The 17,568-nt window shown below is 39.5% G+C and overlaps 1 protein-coding gene across 6 annotated transcripts in view; it reads right to left on the bottom strand.

Annotated features, from left to right (window-relative positions):
- Positions 1–10,785, bottom strand: part of LOC107980542 — a 530,828-nt gene extending 520,043 nt beyond the window's left edge. For all 6 annotated transcript variants that reach the window (XM_032601222.1, XM_031923477.1, XM_032601223.1 and 3 more), the window contains exons 1-7: positions 9,959–10,785; positions 9,756–9,881; positions 9,588–9,641; positions 1,668–2,037; positions 1,460–1,581; positions 1,206–1,377; positions 918–1,131 (exon numbers count right to left, since the gene is read on the bottom strand). In XM_032601222.1, the coding sequence (XP_032457113.1) occupies positions 1,001–1,131; positions 1,206–1,377; positions 1,460–1,581; positions 1,668–2,037; positions 9,588–9,641; positions 9,756–9,881; positions 9,959–10,306 (1,323 nt within the window). In that variant the 5' untranslated portion in view covers positions 10,307–10,785 and the 3' untranslated portion in view covers positions 918–1,000. The remainder of the gene's footprint in view (positions 1–917; positions 1,132–1,205; positions 1,378–1,459; positions 1,582–1,667; positions 2,038–9,587; positions 9,642–9,755; positions 9,882–9,958) is intronic.
- Positions 10,786–17,568: the final 6,783 nt, after the last annotated feature.

The raw sequence follows: 17,568 nt of genomic DNA, 5'->3' as shown, positions 1-17,568 counted from the left end.
TAGTAACATTTTTTAAGTACATTTCTTAAGTAAAAAATACATTTTTATAAAAATGATCGATATAACTTTACCGTTTTTATGAAAACAAAATTATTATTATCTTCTTCTACATAAAGATATCGTCATTTTCTACATAAACAATATTATCATCGTATAATAATCGTGTTTTAAAAATTATTACAAAAATTAAACTTTAGCTTTACATGTCTCATGAAAGCACATGAATACTTTGACAACATACTATTTTGGAATTCTCCTTTGGTGATGTAATTATTTTTCTCTTTTTTTGTAACAATAACTTAAAGATTAACCTTTTTTCAACTAGAATAATTTTTTTATTAGCTTTAAAGAAACGAATAAACCCTCCATTGTCAAAGTATAAAAAGTTGAAATTTAATTTTGTATTTGTTTCAAATTATTCAAAAAATGTTTTGAACAGTGGAGTGAATTCAACAATACTGTGAACAACAACAAACATATTTAATAATCGTTTTTGCTATTTTACAGTATTTCTGAATTCATATCACTGTTTAATTCATTTTTTAAACTATTTCAAGCGAATACAAGAATAAAATTCGAAATTGAAAAATACATCTTATATATTGTATATATATATATATATATATATACTTATTATTAACACTGGTGTTGAAAATAGTATGTACTGACTTATTTTTCGTACCAACAGAGGCCTTCTATGACGATTAATTATCAACGCTTAGCCTTATTTTTCGAACCTACATTTTTTTCCAACTTAAATATTAAAAATATTTAACACACTTATTAGTGTTATAAATACTTATTAATCATTTTCTATAACAATAAGCTGACTTTTTTTATTAAACTATTTGGCATTTTTTCTTTTGATTAATTATAATTATGTTATTGTTAACATTTAAAAGCATCTATAAATTTACCAAAATACTGAATTTCTTCTGAAAAACAAATAAAAAAATCTGTTTTGAGATTATAAAGGTAGAGATTTTCGTGCTGTATTTTTTCAGGCCCTTTTTTGGATAGTTTTGAGGTCTTTTACTTTATATCCAAGACAGTTCATAACTTGCATTAGATATTTAGCCCCTTCTTCTATTAATATATTTTTTCTTCTCTCAATTAAATCATGATAAATGCCTAAAAAAATATTTATTGTAAACTTTTAAGTTTAGAATAAATATAAAAATATCGTATAAGGATTGTATACTTACTTATATAAAGTTTTATTAAGGGCAATTCAAAGTCAGTAAGATTTCTTATAGCTAGTAAATTTGGTGACCCTATCATAATAGCTAAGTCTCTAGCAACCGTTGAGAGATTGCCTGTTAAAAGCAGCTGATAATTAGCATAAGCAGTTGAGATACCTTCTCCTGAATAGATGCGCTGAAACATTATATTTTATGTATTACATATATTCAAATATGTATTTATACTTATATATGTAGAAAAGTCGTGCAGTTATTACCCCATTTTCTAACGTCCTAAATCTTCTTTGCCTTTCTTCGTATCCTGCAGTATTTTGTAATCTATAATAATTTATCGATGCAGAAATTAAGGGCTTTAAAAAACCCTTTTTGACTACTAATCCTAAAAATAGTTTGTCTTATTTCAAATCTAATTTTAAATTTACATTATGTATAGCATTATTTCTTTGCATTATTTTTTGTACGTACTTGGCATCTCTTCTCTTCTAACATTTTGAAGATTTTCGTGTTCCCCGAGCTGCACATCATTAACGTTGTTTTCTCCAAGCTGCACATCATTATCGTTGTTTTCTCCAAGCTGCACATCATTATCATTGTTTTCTTCAAGCTGCACATCATCATCGTTGTTTTCTCCAAGATGCACATCATTATCATTGTTTTCTCTAAGCTGCACATCATTAACGTTGTTTCCTATTAGCACGTAATCATTATGTGCTTCCTGGTTATTAGCTCTTATTTTGTTGAATAGTATTCTAGGTTCGAAGATTCCTCTGTCAAATTGTTCTTGTTCTCTAGCTGATGGTTCTTCTTCATTATTGTGCAGTTGTCGATAGAAATCCTTAAAAATTGATATATATTTTTATTATCAATGAACGTGACTAGAGAGGCACAACCAGAGGCAGACCAGACAGGTAGGGGAGGTAAAGGAGGGGAGGGTGGCGCCATGGCTCGTCGAGGCAAGTCTAGTTGGGCCCCTCTGGTGAGGGGTGATGACGTAAGAGCGTCGCACGTGGGGTGGCGCGTCCCCGGCGGGGGGTACTGCAAGGCCCGTGTGAGTGTAGGGATCGCACCCGCGCTACAGGAGATCATTTGCACAATGAAAAAGACAATAAGTGGGTTTATCTGTTGGCTAGCTACAACATGCGCATTGACCCTTTTTTTTATATAGTGTATCTGTATAATGAGCTGCAGCAGAATTTTTTGTCCTACAGGATGTGTAGAGGGATCGACCTTTTTTTTGACAAGGTGAAATTTCGTGCGATTTGGAGGAAAACTACGAGAAAAAGCAGTGAGAGAAATGCTATTATGTGTGTTTTTTGATGAAATTTTTTTTTATTTTACAAGTTTGTTAAAATGAATATTTTGTACTAAAGATTGACGTATATAGTATGTTATCAATAGAACATTTTTTAAATAATCGGGTAGTTATGTTATTTATATTTTTTGAGCATTTTGATTACAGAAAATATTGTAAACTTCATCGTGAAAAACGTCACTATGAAGTACTATCATTACGGTGAAAATCATTTCAAAATAATTATCAAGAAAACAAGAATTGTTCGGTGAGTTTTTTAAAAATGTTTTTTAAATATTTTCTTTTTTCAATAACTATGCTTTTAATAATATCATAGCTTTGTTCAGTATTATGGTAGTCATACAACGTTAAAATTTCAGCAAATTCGTTGCGTAACAAATTTTTTTACTGATTAATTTCATTCAATACGCGTTCTAAACGCCGATAACGCTCATTTACACACACTACAATGTTCAATAATCCATCAAATCTCCGCTTCTGCATTGTTATTGATGGCATCAGGGCCCTCTTCGTCTTTTGGACGTAAAGAGATTCTTGAGTTTGTTGTAGCTGTTGTTAGAGCACGAACATCACTGACTTCATCCCGTATGAAGTAGTTAGAATAATATCTATTTATTTCAGTTTTATACGTTCTTGTTGTTGAATATATAACGCAACACCGTTTGATTTGATATGCGTCGAAATATCCTCTAGTTTATTTTCTAGTTCAAGCTAGCTTTCGATATCGATTCTAAACCCTCTGGAATATTGAGTATTCTTTAGTTCAATAATCGGTTGGTATTTTTGTGTGGAATCATCGTATTCCAAGCCGATATAAAGTTTCTTCGATCCCGACTTGTTTAGAAGATACGTAGAGGCAAACAGAAGCGGACGACTGTAATTTGTGATATCCTGTCCGATCAACCGGCTCTCCGGCTTTCCTGACCTTGGAAATTTCTTCAAATGTTTGAGGCTGCCGAGATGTTCGAGACGGGGTCAGCTGCGTACGCTGATATCCTCAATGCAGGACTAGAACCGCAGGCGCAATCACAGGGTCCTCTTTACGAGGACATAAGTGACGAAGAAGGCTTGAGCATCATATTCCACTCGCAATTGGTGTCCGATGACAGCATCGCTTGGCTTGAGGCGGCTGCTGCTAATGCCGCTGCTGCTGCTGCTGCAGATCCTTCACAGATAACATGTTTCGACGTTCAAGGTGTGTAATTTATATAAATAAATAAAAAAAAAAGAAAATTTGTCAACGATATTCTGTAATTAATTTATATATAGTATTATAATAAATAAAATAAATTAAACTAAAAAAAATTCTTGTATTTTTTAAAAAAAGATATGGACATCTCCAACGTCAGCGATGACGAGTCCAACACACCCAGCTATGCCACTCCAGCATCACCTCCAGCATCATCATCATCATCACTGTCAACATCACCACCAGCATCACCGTCAACATCACCACCAGCATCACCTCCAGCACCAACACAACTAGATCCTCATTACCAAGTAGGCAGAGGAATAGATAGAAGTGATTTTAAAATAGTCGTTATTTTAAATGAGAGTACTCGTCGTGCTCGTAATTTTTTCACCGCGGCTCGCGACGTAGAATTCGGTTTTATAATAACGCCGAATATAGATAACATGATTGTTTACCTGCGTTCGGCTTTCTTAGAAATTTATCGATATTTAGTAACGGGTTTAAATAAAAATATTTTAATCGGCGTTACAGTAAATAGTGATGGATTTGCTCGAGGCGACGCATGGTTTCCAGTGCGAAAGATCCGCGATTTCGACTTTAACTATCCTTGGAACCGTATAGGTAGCGTTACACAGAGTAACGAATCATTTTTTATAGACGAGACTCTCCGCGTAAATGTGACTTATTCAGACTTACCACGCGGTGGTAATGGTCTGCAGGAGTCAAAGTTGGTTGACGCGTTAAATCGTCAATCAATTTTGACTATTAAAAATAACGACAATTTATGCCTACCGCGGGCTATCGCATGCGAGTTAGTTTTTCTTGAGAAAGCGAAGTCCGAACGCACGATCTGGGAAAAAAATTAGCGAAAAATCGCCTTTAATTCAATGGGAATTCATGTGCAATTGAAATTTCTCAAAAAGCTGGAGTAGTCGTGCCTGTGGTTATACCCAGTTTCAGAAATTCCAATTATACTTGTTGGATTACGGAGTTGCGCTAATGGTGTATTATATAGAGAGTTTAGGCCGTGGAGAGGGTGCGTTATTTAACGGGAAAGAATTTTTTGACGGGGTAAATATAAAATATACTTAAAAAATTAATATCGCGTTCCATAGGGATATTAATCATTTTAATTTAATTTTAAACTTGACTGCGTTATGTGTGAAAAAGCATCAGCGATATTACTGTGAAGATTGTAACACAGTATATACGCGGCCTTTTCATCATAAATGTGAAAATCTTTGCATATTGTGCAATACTTCACCAGCGTGTCAGGCTCTTGGTGCGGCCATAACTTGTGACGATTGCCACCGTGAGTTTAAAAACCCACAGTGCTTCGCAAATCACAAGGCTCCTGGCTCGTACACGATAAGTAAATCGAAAAATGCGTGACGCTCAATTTGTCAATTCGTAAAGTATTGTACTTGTTGTCATTATGTTTATGATATTGACTCGAATAAACATAATTGCAAAAATATGTACTGTACGAATTGTAAAGCAGTGCATGAGAAAAATGCCAACTGCTACATGCAAATTAGACCTCTAAAAAAAAATTCACGTGTAGTTACGACAACAACAAATATTCACTCGGAAACTCTTTTCGTCTTCTACGATTTCTAGACGACGCAAATCACCGTTCTAAGAGAAGAGGGTGAAAATAGCGCTTACCTACACGTGGTAAATTTATGCGTGGCGCAGTTTGCATGCTCGTCGTGTTTAAATGAAAACGATGTATCGCAAGTTTGCAATTATTGTGGCCTTCACCAACACGTTTTCACAAAAGAGCCGATTTCTAACTTTTTAAATTTAGTTTTGCGGAAAAAAACTAATTTTAAAAACATCATCTGCATTGCGCATAACGCAAAAGCATTTGATTCACAATTCGTTCTACGTGACATTGTAGAGAATCGAATTGTGAAAGAATCCGGCAGCGTTCCGAGCTTAATTATGAACGGATGAAAACTAATTTTAATAAGTTTCAGTAAAACGAAATTCATAGATAGCATAAATTTTATGCCTATGAAACTTGCCGTATTGACAGCCTCGTTCGGTCTGCCGGAAGAAGCAAAGAAAGGATATTTCCCGCATCTGTTTAATACAGATGATAACGCGGATTATGAAGGTCCTTATCTGGCAGCCGAATGTTATGCACGGGATGCGATGAGCTCCAAGGAGCGTTAACACTTTTTTAATTGGTACAATGAAGTATAAATTAGAGAAGAGTTCAATATGCGAAGAGAAATAGTCTCTTATTGCGTGCAAGATGTAACTGTCTTGTTTAAAATTTAGACAGATATTCTTAGATTGCGCTAATCTGTCTCCATTCACGGAAAGCGTGACTTTGGCTGTCTCGTGCTCTCTTGCTTATGCCCGTAATTTCCTAAAAGAGAATTTGATAGGTCTTATAAGCAACGAAGGTTATGTGCGCGTCGATAGACATAGCCAAAAGGCCGTAGAGTGGTTGTTATGGGTTGAGCAGCAGGTAGGCAGGGAAATCATTCATGCCGGGCGTGGACCAGAGTACACCCTTTTCGGTCGTATAAAAGTCGACGGGTTTTTAGCGGATCTTCAAAATCCAGAAACCGGTACAGTGTACCAGTTTCATGGATGTTATTTTCATGGCTGTCCGATCTGCTATCTAACGAGGCGCGATGCGCCTCTTCTAGATCGGACTACTCTCAATCAAAAGTATGAGAGTACCTTAGCAATTTCAGCTAAAATAAGATCAAATGGTTTTATTTTAGTTGAAATGTGGGAGCATGACTTTAATTCAAATATAGCTACTTTAAACGCTTTTAAGCGCTTAATAGAAAATCACCCGATCGCGCATAATGAAATTTTCAATCCGAGAGATGCTTTTTACGGTGGTCGCACGGGTAACATTGCGACCTTACATAAAGTCGAACCAGGTGAAAAAATAAAATATATCTATGTTTGCTCTTTATACCCCTTTGTTTGTAAAACAGGCAAGTTTTCGATAAAACACCCGCGCGTATATAACAGCACCGACTGTCTCTAACTAACTGGGCCTAATTTTGAATATTTTTACCGTGTTGAGGGCTTAGTTAAATGTACGACTCTACCGCCGCGTAGACTCTTTCATCCTGTGCTACCGTATCGTCTGCATAATCGGTTACTTTTTCCCTTATGCAGAACTTGTTGTGAAATTTTGAGCAAAGTCCTATGTACACACGTAACGCCTGAAGCTCGCGGCTTAAGCGGTACATGGGTATCGGACGAGATTAAAAAAAGTTTACAACTCGGTTATACAATTTTAAATATCAGCGTTATCTGGCAATACGAGATAACGCAGTACGACCCTAAAGCCGGTAATCAAGACGACACGACATGCGGATTGTTTACCGATTACATTAACTTATTTTTAAAGTTAAAACAGGAGAGCTCGGGCTGGCCACGTAATTGCACGACGAGGCTAGTAAAGCGGCTTACATCGCCTATTATAAAGAAAAGGAGGGTATAGATCTAGATCCTCAAAAAATAGTTTATGGGAGAAATTTGGACAACGTGGTAATTTGCCAAACACCGAAATAATTAATTCGAGTGAGCAGTTTTTACAATTGCAATTTTAGCTGGACTTGGTTTCGTCATACCCATATCGACAAAGTCTCCACTGGTCACCTCATTCTGCTGAAATATTTCTTATGGTCGCGGTAAACCGTATTCTAAGATGCGTTTTTGCACAAATAGGATTATTCGACAATTCAGCTTACGTATTTCTAAGCAGTGTGGGCAAGGAAGGTGGAGGTATGGTTCATGTGAATCCAATGCTTCTCGCATTTGACACAGCCATGAATGATTTCACCGGAATGCATCATTCAATCTGGCCATCAGATACTTTGCGTTAATAATATATAAATTTCATATAAAAATAATAATAATAAAAGTAAACGAAAAATCTATCAAAGTTGTTTTTCTCTTTCTGTCTTATAACCTTTTTCTTGACAAGAATATTAATAAAATTTAAGACGCAGGAGGAGGAGGAAATAAATAAACATACGTATTTCACGTAAAAATAATTCAAAACACAACTACAATTTTTTCTTTTAAAAAAAAATTTATTAAATCAGTTGATTGTTAAAAAAAATATACGTAATACATGAGAAATTCTTAAATCTCTCCCTTCTTTACGGTTTCTTCCTCTCTCCCTCCTGCATACAATGCAGAACTTTAATAAAAAAGAGGGAGGAGACAGAGTTCTTCGTTCGTTCGTTCTTACTGGTACGCACATCTTATGAATTGTAATCTAAAATAACTTGACGCATAGAATCGATCTCTAAAATATTGTCATATTTAGCATAAACGATACTTAACGATAATTTACGGTGTGTGTTAATGGTTTATCGAAACGTTCTTCGATACACACGGAAGTTGAATGGATTTAGTAATCTATCACACACAAGTTGAATGGATTTAGTAATCTATCGCCGTTAAAAGCTTTATTATTGACAAATCTTATGATTAGTCTTTTCGGTAATTGCCCGAGAATTACATTATCTAAACACTCGCCGAGTATACCGTTATGCATGCTGAATGCTTTAACCTCGACGCGTGGCAGAGGGTATTTTGCAGTTGTTGTCGCTAAGGTTTTAGCGTGTGCCACTAAAACACCTGGGTTTATTTTCGCTCGTCGTACAAGTAAACTAGCTTCTTTTATATGTACACTATAATTTTTATCGGAGTCATCCATTAAACAAAAAGCGTCCTTTGCATGTACCAAACGGACTCTCATTTCTACACCATTTAAAAGAAATCTATCCTGGTTACGTTTTAGTCGTTGTTCTTTATTAGAATGTATCAATGCCTACAGCAACACAAAATATTTTTCTTCAAAAGGCGATGCGTTATTCTTCTTTCTAATTAACGCTCGACTCTCACGAGATGCTCGCTTCACCATTGACGGATTATAACTGAACCGATATTTTCTCTTTACACAACATTTAACTTGCTGTACTGACTCGACGAATATTTGGGAATATAAACATAATGATATTCATCATCAGGAAATATACAACTACGGAAACGTAACTCCTCAGGTGTACTCTGCTTCAAATCAATAACTAAATAAGAATACGGCTTTATAGTACGATCATAATAAGCTTCTTGCAAAAACTTGGAATCTTCGGGGTATAGTTGACGAGCCAAATGCTGAATCTGTGCATGGTCCCGAGGATTCTTAAATAAAACCATATAATTCGCATTCAGCGATATATCGCGCTGCCCTTTGTGAAATATATTCTGACATATGTAAATAACCGATGCATTACGATGATGACTTCCCTTACTAAACAAATCTATTATTGTACCATTATTCGCTGACTCGCGCATCAAATGATCTATTATTAACAATTTTCGTTTTTCTGGATCGTTCGAATAGTCTTCGTTCCGCGGTAATCCTTCACGAAATTCAATCTCTACATTCTCCACTCTATAACTTTCTTGCCATTCACTATAATAAAATATTATTCTATCAAACTTCACATTAGCCAACACATCAAGATACTTTAGAAATCTCTGTACAAACACTGTTTTACCTGCGGAGGTAGAACCAGCGCAAATCGTAGTCCACGGGTGCATAAAACAAGTATCCATTTTAGCATATAATGACACACTAACAAAAAAAGTACTATACGCGATCCAAGTCCCTTCTGGACCGCCACGATTCCCACCCAGGAGACCCTCCACCGGGACTCACTCGCTCTTGCGTCATCACCCCCCACCGCGAGACCCAACTAGACTTGCCCCGACGAGCCATGGCGCCACCTTCCTTTACCTCCCCTACCTGTCTGCCTGGGCTTGCTCCTCTCTACTAACGTGTATATATATTTTTATGTATAAACTTATATTTAAAATTTCTACATACCGTCAAGTTATCAGAAGAAGTTTCATCCATGTCATCAAAGAGCTGACCTGTATCCTAAATTATAAAAATATTTTATTACGACATAATCAATATTCATATAAATTAGGTTTTTCAATGCAAGCACAGATTCATAAGAATATTTATAAATATAAATTAGTTTTTGCAAACCTTTGGCATATCTGATACTGGTGCATTGGAATCATCAGAAAGAAAGTTGTCTTGATCTAAAAATTCTTCTAAAACTCTTCTTGATCGTTTATGAGCAGCATTTTGCAATAGATTTTGTTTTTTATCCTAAAATCATAAATACAATATCAAAGGTTTTTAATTTCTTCAAATATTTTTAAAGACGACACTCATGTTTTACGTACACTTATATTGGAAGTCTTACGCTGATCTAAATAACCTAAATCAGTGTAGAAGTACGGCCCGTTACACGCAAAAAAGAAGGGGGATAAGGAACAGCTTAAACATGGGTTTGTATATCTATATTTGCTGGTCCCACGCCGCTGCGGCTGCCTCTTCTCTCGAAGGCTCCTCCCTTGCCTTCGAGCCAGCCGGCTCGCGCTCCAAGTGAGTCGATATGTGACGACCGACGTTGGGTGGCGCCGGTTGCGGCGCACGCGGGCGGCGCAGACCCGTCGCGGTCTTCTCGCCCTCGTCAGCAACCGGCGCAGGTGAATCTGGGCGGCGCACCACCAACGCTCACTCGCCTTCATCTTCTTCTGCGGGGGCGAAGTACGCCTCCACCTCGTTATCGGGAGGGAAGGCACTCCAGGGGTCTTCGCCTTCTCCTACCTCCCGGATGACTACGTGAGGCCGCTTTTCTTCCCTGTTTAGGGCGGCCATCACCCGCTCGAAGTCTGCTTACAGCTCCTCGGGACTTATACCTAAGCATATAAATTATCTAGCTTAGGTCCGCAGCTCTTTGTGCGCACGTTTTTCGCAGTGACGTCGTCGGGTTAGTAGTCGTCGTGGCATGCCCGCGGTTGCGTGAACCCGTCGGACGACCAGGCCTCCTGTTCTCGGTGTTGACCTCAGCACTAGCGGTCTCTGGCGTAGGTCTTGCACGCCTCGCGGTATACACCTTTTTCCCCGGACGGCCTCTCTTCTTGGTCGCAGGGTTTAATACGATTACGCGCGGTTTTTTTGTTCGCTTCGGACGGTCGGCGACTTCGCTCGCTTCGGACGCAATATCGCTCTGTTCGCAGACAGAGTCTCACTCGCTTTGCGCTGGTACTTCGCTAGTACCCGCGTCTGCGGTCGCATCCCTCGGCGGTTGAGCGTCACCATCTTCTTCACTCTTCTGCGACTCTTCGTCCGTCGCTGACGCGTAGAATGGCTTCAGCTGCGCAGCTGGTGCAAGATCCACTTGCTCGCCCATCTCGTTGACAAGTCGATATGTATTGGTGCCGCGTATTTCCACTATTTTATACGGCCCAATATATGGTGACGCTAGTTTCGCGGAGCGTTGCTCCGCTCCAGAAGAAAACACGTGGTTTCGCCTCATCACTAAGTCCCCTACTTTGTATGTCGCCGGTTTACGCTTGGCATCATAGTAGCGCTTCTGGCAATCTTGCGCGTCTTGCATCCTCTGTGACGCTTGCTCGCGCAGCTGTTTTACATCCCAAATGCGATCGTGCCATGCATCGATCGCGCGTCGCTGCAATTCTTCTTCTGCGGCGGCGTCCTCACGCTTGATGACCTTAAATTGATACCCCTTAATATAGGGTCTGAACTTCCGTATAGCCCAGATGACAGCGAGACATTCTCTCTCCGTGACGCTGTAATTTCTTTCGGCTTTCGACATCGTGCGGCTCGCGAATTCTAAAACCCGCTCTTCTCCGTTGATTACTTGGAAAAGTACCGCACCGAGCCCGGTGTCACTGGCGTCCGTCTGCAACACGAACTGTGATTCGAAATCTGGGCGATAAAGAATCGGTGCAGACGCTATTAGCGCTTTCACTCGTTGGAAAGCGTCTTGTTGTTCCGTCCCCCACTCGTACTTTCTGCCTTTCTTCGTCAGACGATGGAGTGGTTCAGCTACGGTCGCGAATTCTTGCAAGAATTTGTGATACCACGACGCCATTCCTAGGAAACGTCTCAGCTGTTTTAGGTTTTTCGGCGCTGGGTACGCCACAATGGGCGCTATCTTCTCTGGATCTGGCCGAAAACCATCGTGATTAACCAGGACGCCGAGGTAATTCACCTCTTCTCGGCAAAAGACACTTTTGTCCCGGTTTATCGTCAATCCAGCCGCGTTCACTCGCTGGAGCACTTTCTCTAAGTACTCGAGATGCTCTTCAAACGTCTCCGTCGCGATGATGACATCGTTGAGGTACGAGTACGCATATGGCTGGAGTTCTGGGCTGATCACTTCGTCGATCATTCGCTGGAAGGTCGCTCCAACGTAGACTAAACCAAACGGCATACGCGTGAATTGGAATAAACCTAGCCCAGGAACTGTAAAGGCCGTCAGAGGTCTCGCCTCCGGCTTCAACGGTATTTGATGGTACGCGCTGCTAAGGTCCAACGTCGATATGTACTTCGCTTTCTGTAGTTTATGAAGGATATCATCCATCTTAGGTAATGGATATGCGTCAGCCTTTGACAGCGCATTAACTTTCCGGAAGTCGACGCAAAAACGATATTGCCCGTTCGCTTTGCGCACCATCACTACCGGACTAGACCAAGCACTGTCGGAGGGTTCGATGATTCCTGCAGCAAGCAACTCTCGTACTTGTTGATACATCTCCTCCTCTATTTTTGGCGACACGGGATAATACTTCTGTTTTATCAGCTTGGCCGACCCAACGTCTATCCCGTGCTCAATCAGCTGCGTCCGTCCGATTGTACGATTGGATTTAGGCAGGATGCTGTCCAGCATTCTGCGAATCTGCGCGTGCTCGTCGTCACTGACGTACGCGAGTCCAACCGCGGCGATATCTATCGCCCCTGCTGTAGCTATTCCAGCCACCTGAAGTTGGTCAATCTTTCGCTCCTTCTTTAGATACAGAACGTTTTCATTTGGATCGTGGACTGAGCCGAACAGGCGTCCGAAATTCGTCCCAACTATACATTCGTTGGTCGCTTCGGGCATGATCGCCACCGTTACGTCGCGTTGTACACCCGCGACGTCGAATGGCAAGTCCACAAATCCCACGATCGGCGACGTCTGACCATTTGCACAGGTTGCGAATAGAGAAGTCCCTTGTACTGGACGCTATGTTAGTCGGCCATTGTGACATCATGGCCTCCATTCTGCACATCAGCGTCCTCATTGTTGCGGTATTCTCAGCTATAGACTGACTTAGCATGTCATTCTGAGCTACCGAATTTTGCGCTGATACCTCATGACTCTGGGCGTATTGTGCGCTGCAACGCCCGTCTTCACCGTAACCTCGGTTGAGCGGTCGATTGCTCATTGTTGCAGCGTTTTGCTGGGAACTGGCGTCTAATCCGCTAGTCACTACCGCTGCGCCCGTGACTGTGCGTGGTGCAGTGACCTTCACACTGCGGAACTTTCCGTTTTGCCAGACGTATTCGCCTTCGCCTTCGCTCGCCGTAGTTGTCGGCGTTGTCCTTGTCGTTGTTGTCGTCGTCGTCGTGGTTACTGTCGTGACCAGATTCCCTGTCGGCACCTCTATTGTGCCTATTCCATTCTGGTCTCGTCCTTGCGCCTCCTGCGCCGTTAATCTGGCTTGGTCTTCCGGCGTTGACGCTGGCGTTTGTGCCTGTTCACTCTCCTCAGTGACTGGCATTTCTGCGAACGTGTCTCGCATTGTCATCGCGTTTAGCAGTTGTAGGTTAGACCTTGTCGTTTGGCCTAATCCTTGCGCCGGTTGACCATCATTCATCTCGATCGGCGGCGTCAGCATGACTTCGTTGGCCTCGATCTCTTGTTGTAGCAGCTTCAGAGGGTGTGGCTGTTCGGCGTCATAATCGCCCGTATAAATCGAGCGTGTTGATACTTACTCGGCTGTTGCGTCGATGAATGACTTTCGCAACTCCTCCCTCTTCACTCTCGCCATTATTGTCGAGGTGTCTAGGCTCTGTCTAAAATCTGACTCGGTATACTCTCCGAGGAGCCATCTGTTTAGCCTAGCTACGCGATCTAATCGCTTGCCATCTGGCGTCAACTGCATACTCTCGAGGGCATCGTCCATCTCTTCTTCGTCGATGCCCAAACACCAATTCTCGACGACCTTCTCTACTTGCTTGGCCATGTTGGTGTGTTCTGCTTCCAACGACGTTTCGCGGTTGCTCAACAACGACGTGGCTGCTCCCTATCCTTCGCACTCACTCCAGATAGCCCCTAGATTGTATTCTTGTTGCTACAACGTAAGCTACAAAAATACAACCTTTCTACTCAGACACTTGCACACCTAAGCGCGTCGCTGTGACGTAGATTATTACGCGAAATCGAATAAAACGAAAAATCGAATTCGTATAATCGGAGCGAAATCCGTAAAAATATAAAAGAAATTTTTATTTACGCCAGATAAGCGCGAATTGCTTCTGGCGTGCGCACTAGTAGCACCGCTGTGCTCTTACTTGCAACGCACGATTTGTGCTAAAGGCATATACGCACTCACACACCCGAAAGAGAAAAAAAAATACGAAAAAATGACGAAAACATTTTTCGCGAAATTGCGCGTTAACCTCGAGCTTCGAGACGAGTGTGTTCTTCTCTTTAAAATTCTTGAGGTCTTCTTTGCTGAAAACTGGGCGTATACTATTCCGCGTCTTCTCGTGGAAGTGACTATATATCTCGCGCCCGCCGCGTTCTCGTGGAATTGACCCTATGTGGCGCCACAAGCGCTCGCACTCACTCGCGCCGCTGTGCGCTTCGCTCTACTATAGCGTGCGTAGACTGTACTATGCGGCTACACCTATTTCTGTTGCCGCTTTGCTGCCTTTTATTGTTTATTTGTTAAAAAATAAACAATTTACAATTTTGCCTCTACGCTCTATTTTCACACGAGAAGTCACGAAAAAATAATTATGCAACTCTCTATCCTAACGAGAGTGCTTTAAAATTCTCCCGACAACAAATAGAAAATTATTCGACTCGGAGAGCATACGATACTAGTGTCAGCTTCAAGTTTCGCTGCAATAATCTCCGATTATTATTCACAGACTTCTCGTGTGAATTGCGTTCGAAATATTCGTATACGCCGCCTCAATCCGCTTGATTTGAGCGCGACGTAAACAAGGGGATGAACGTCTTTACGTCGCTCACGCGACCTTCTTGATCTCGCAACGGTTTTTCGCTCGCACTGCAAATCGCGAAAATTACAAACTCTTTACACGTTCCTTCCCGATTAACCCACGAACTGGGCGCCAATGTAACGGGGTGAGACTTTGACGTGAGTGGAGAAAATCACAAAAGGAGACGCCGGGACCGAGAATCGATCCGGCGCTCCCGAGATCTCTAGGCGCGCGCTCTGTACGTCGAGATAATCCCGCCGTCTTTCGTCACACTCTATTCTGCCTCGATTACCGGCGTGGCGAGGGACGTTGTTCCTCGTTACATGACAATATTAATACAATCCAGTATCCTAGTTTAGAGACTAAATCAGAGGTCTACAATGATTATAATGATAGTACGATTAATAATATTAGTGATTATTAACAGATTCACGTTAATGAACCAGAGTACAATAGTCTTAATCTAAATGATCAAATAGATCCCGGATTCACTGGTCTTCAGATGGACACATCAAATGTGAGTAAACGATAAATAGAAATAAATAGATGAAAGTGCTCGAAAGTTTTTCGCATTTTAACATATTCAAAAACAATTTTTTTTTGTTGTTTATATTTTTATAATTCATTATCTTATGACCTATAATGATCTAAAAATTATTATTTTAGATTCAATGTAATGAACATGTGATTTCATTCAATGAAGACATTTTTAGTGACAGTGATAATGATTTATTGGACGTCATATTTGACCAGTTTATTTTATGCCAAATGAAATACCTGTCCAAAGTAGATTAAATTCACTGATCGTCGTACGCCTATGGTTTGGCAAAAGTAAGCCTAAAAAGAGTGTGTTTTTAGAGCAATTTTTAAATATGTTTATTTCCTTTACTAGCGTGTTGATACAATGGCTCGACCGAGTATAAATGGTACGACGTATTTTTATCGATTTTTTGGTTATGATTGGTGTAAACAACAAGGTTGTCATCAAAAAGGTAGCATGAGATACCGTTATTTAGATATACCAGCAAAAGAACGAACAGCAAAAGACACTATTGCATATGCTCAAGAGGCATTAGAAAAACCAAGAGTTATTGAAGGAATCAAATTTGCTTCTCCATTGCTAACACTTAATAATTTTAACATTATTCACGGCTTCTGTCATGATTATATGCCCTGCTACTTGGCTGGAGTAGGTTCACAGTATACAGAATATTTGATATCTACCTTTTTCTAAAAAATAAGCAATATTTATCGCATTGGTCATGTATACTTAAAGCTTTGCATATTGCTTTACAAGATACTATCACGTAAGTGCAGTTAAATAAAATGAATCATTTGTTGAATAAATTTGTATCAGAAGCAGAAAATTGGTATAATGTGAAAGTAATGACTTACAATACTCACCAGCTTCTACATTTAGCCAAAAGTATCAAGAATTGGGGACCATTATGGGCTCATGCCACATTTGCTTTCGAATCAGCTAATGGTAAATTGTTCAATGCTGTGCACTCTTCAGAAGGAGTAATTTTACAAATTCTTCGTTACATACATATTATAAGGACTATAGATAATTTAGAAGCAGAAGTGTATCCTTGTAATTTTATGATCAAATACTTTTGCGAAAACTTAGTTTCTCCAGCTGTAAAGAAAGCTTTTAATTTTAATTCAATGACTTATTTTGGAAATCCAGATACTCTAGATTCAAATACTTTAGAAAATTTTTATATTTCGGATAAAACAGTTATTTTTTATAAAATAGTTAATGATGGCTGTTTGTACACATCTTCTGAAAAAATTAGAAGACGATCTTGTAATCATTATGCAGAAGTTACATATAACAGATTCATAGAAATTCTAGGATTTTTATTAGATGTGAAAAATAGTATAGAATTGGTAAAGTGTTATTTTATTGCTACTCGAATAATATTAATACAATGCAGTAATAATTATTGTAATAATTTAAAAAAAATTATATGAATATCAAAAAAAGAACCCTGATAACAAACAACGTTGAAAAATATATTTAAAAAAATATATTTATACTATTTCGCATTAAGGGGATGTCGTACCCAAAACGTCGGAAACGTAGGTTTCTACCATATCAAAAATGTATTTTATGCTATAAAAAAAAATTAAGCACTAAACAAATAAATCCTTAGTGGGTGCAAATTCTCCACATTGAGAAAACTAATTATTACTTTCTACACAGGCAATCGACCCTGTATTTATTGCAAACAATGAGAAATACGGTTTGAGGTGGAGCGGAGTCCCAGTGTAGCCCTCAGATTCAACATTTGTTGATATTAGTAAAACAAAGCACTGCACACTACAAACCTTTGTGGACGCAAATGCCTGATATAATACAGAACGGGCACGCGCATTGAAAAGTCTTCATAAATAAAACAGTAATTGCAAACAACGAGAAATACGACGCGAGGTGGATGAGCTGACTGACGCCATGAAAATATATGGTTACACTACTGACGCTCAGATGGCGCTACTCGTGAATTTAACACCGCGAGCTAGAAAATACTGGCGAACTAAGAAAGTAAGAACTACATAGAAAGTTTATTCATAAATTTAATTTTATTATTCTCAATATAGTTTTCGTAATAATAACCTATGATAATCACGCGATGATGGGCGTGTACTTTTAATTCAATTGAGTCAATTGATCTGAGGAAAATCGATTTATGATCCAGATATTAGTAGCACAATCTAAACAGCAATAAATGTTTTACGTTATTTATAATAATCTATTGGAATAAGA

This window comes from Nasonia vitripennis (assembly GCF_009193385.2).
Source record: "Nasonia vitripennis strain AsymCx chromosome 1 unlocalized genomic scaffold, Nvit_psr_1.1 chr1_random0002, whole genome shotgun sequence".
Classification (NCBI taxonomy): Eukaryota; Metazoa; Arthropoda; class Insecta; order Hymenoptera; family Pteromalidae; genus Nasonia; species Nasonia vitripennis.
Note: the sequence above shows the minus strand (reverse complement) of the source record. Positions and strands in the feature narration are given on the sequence as shown.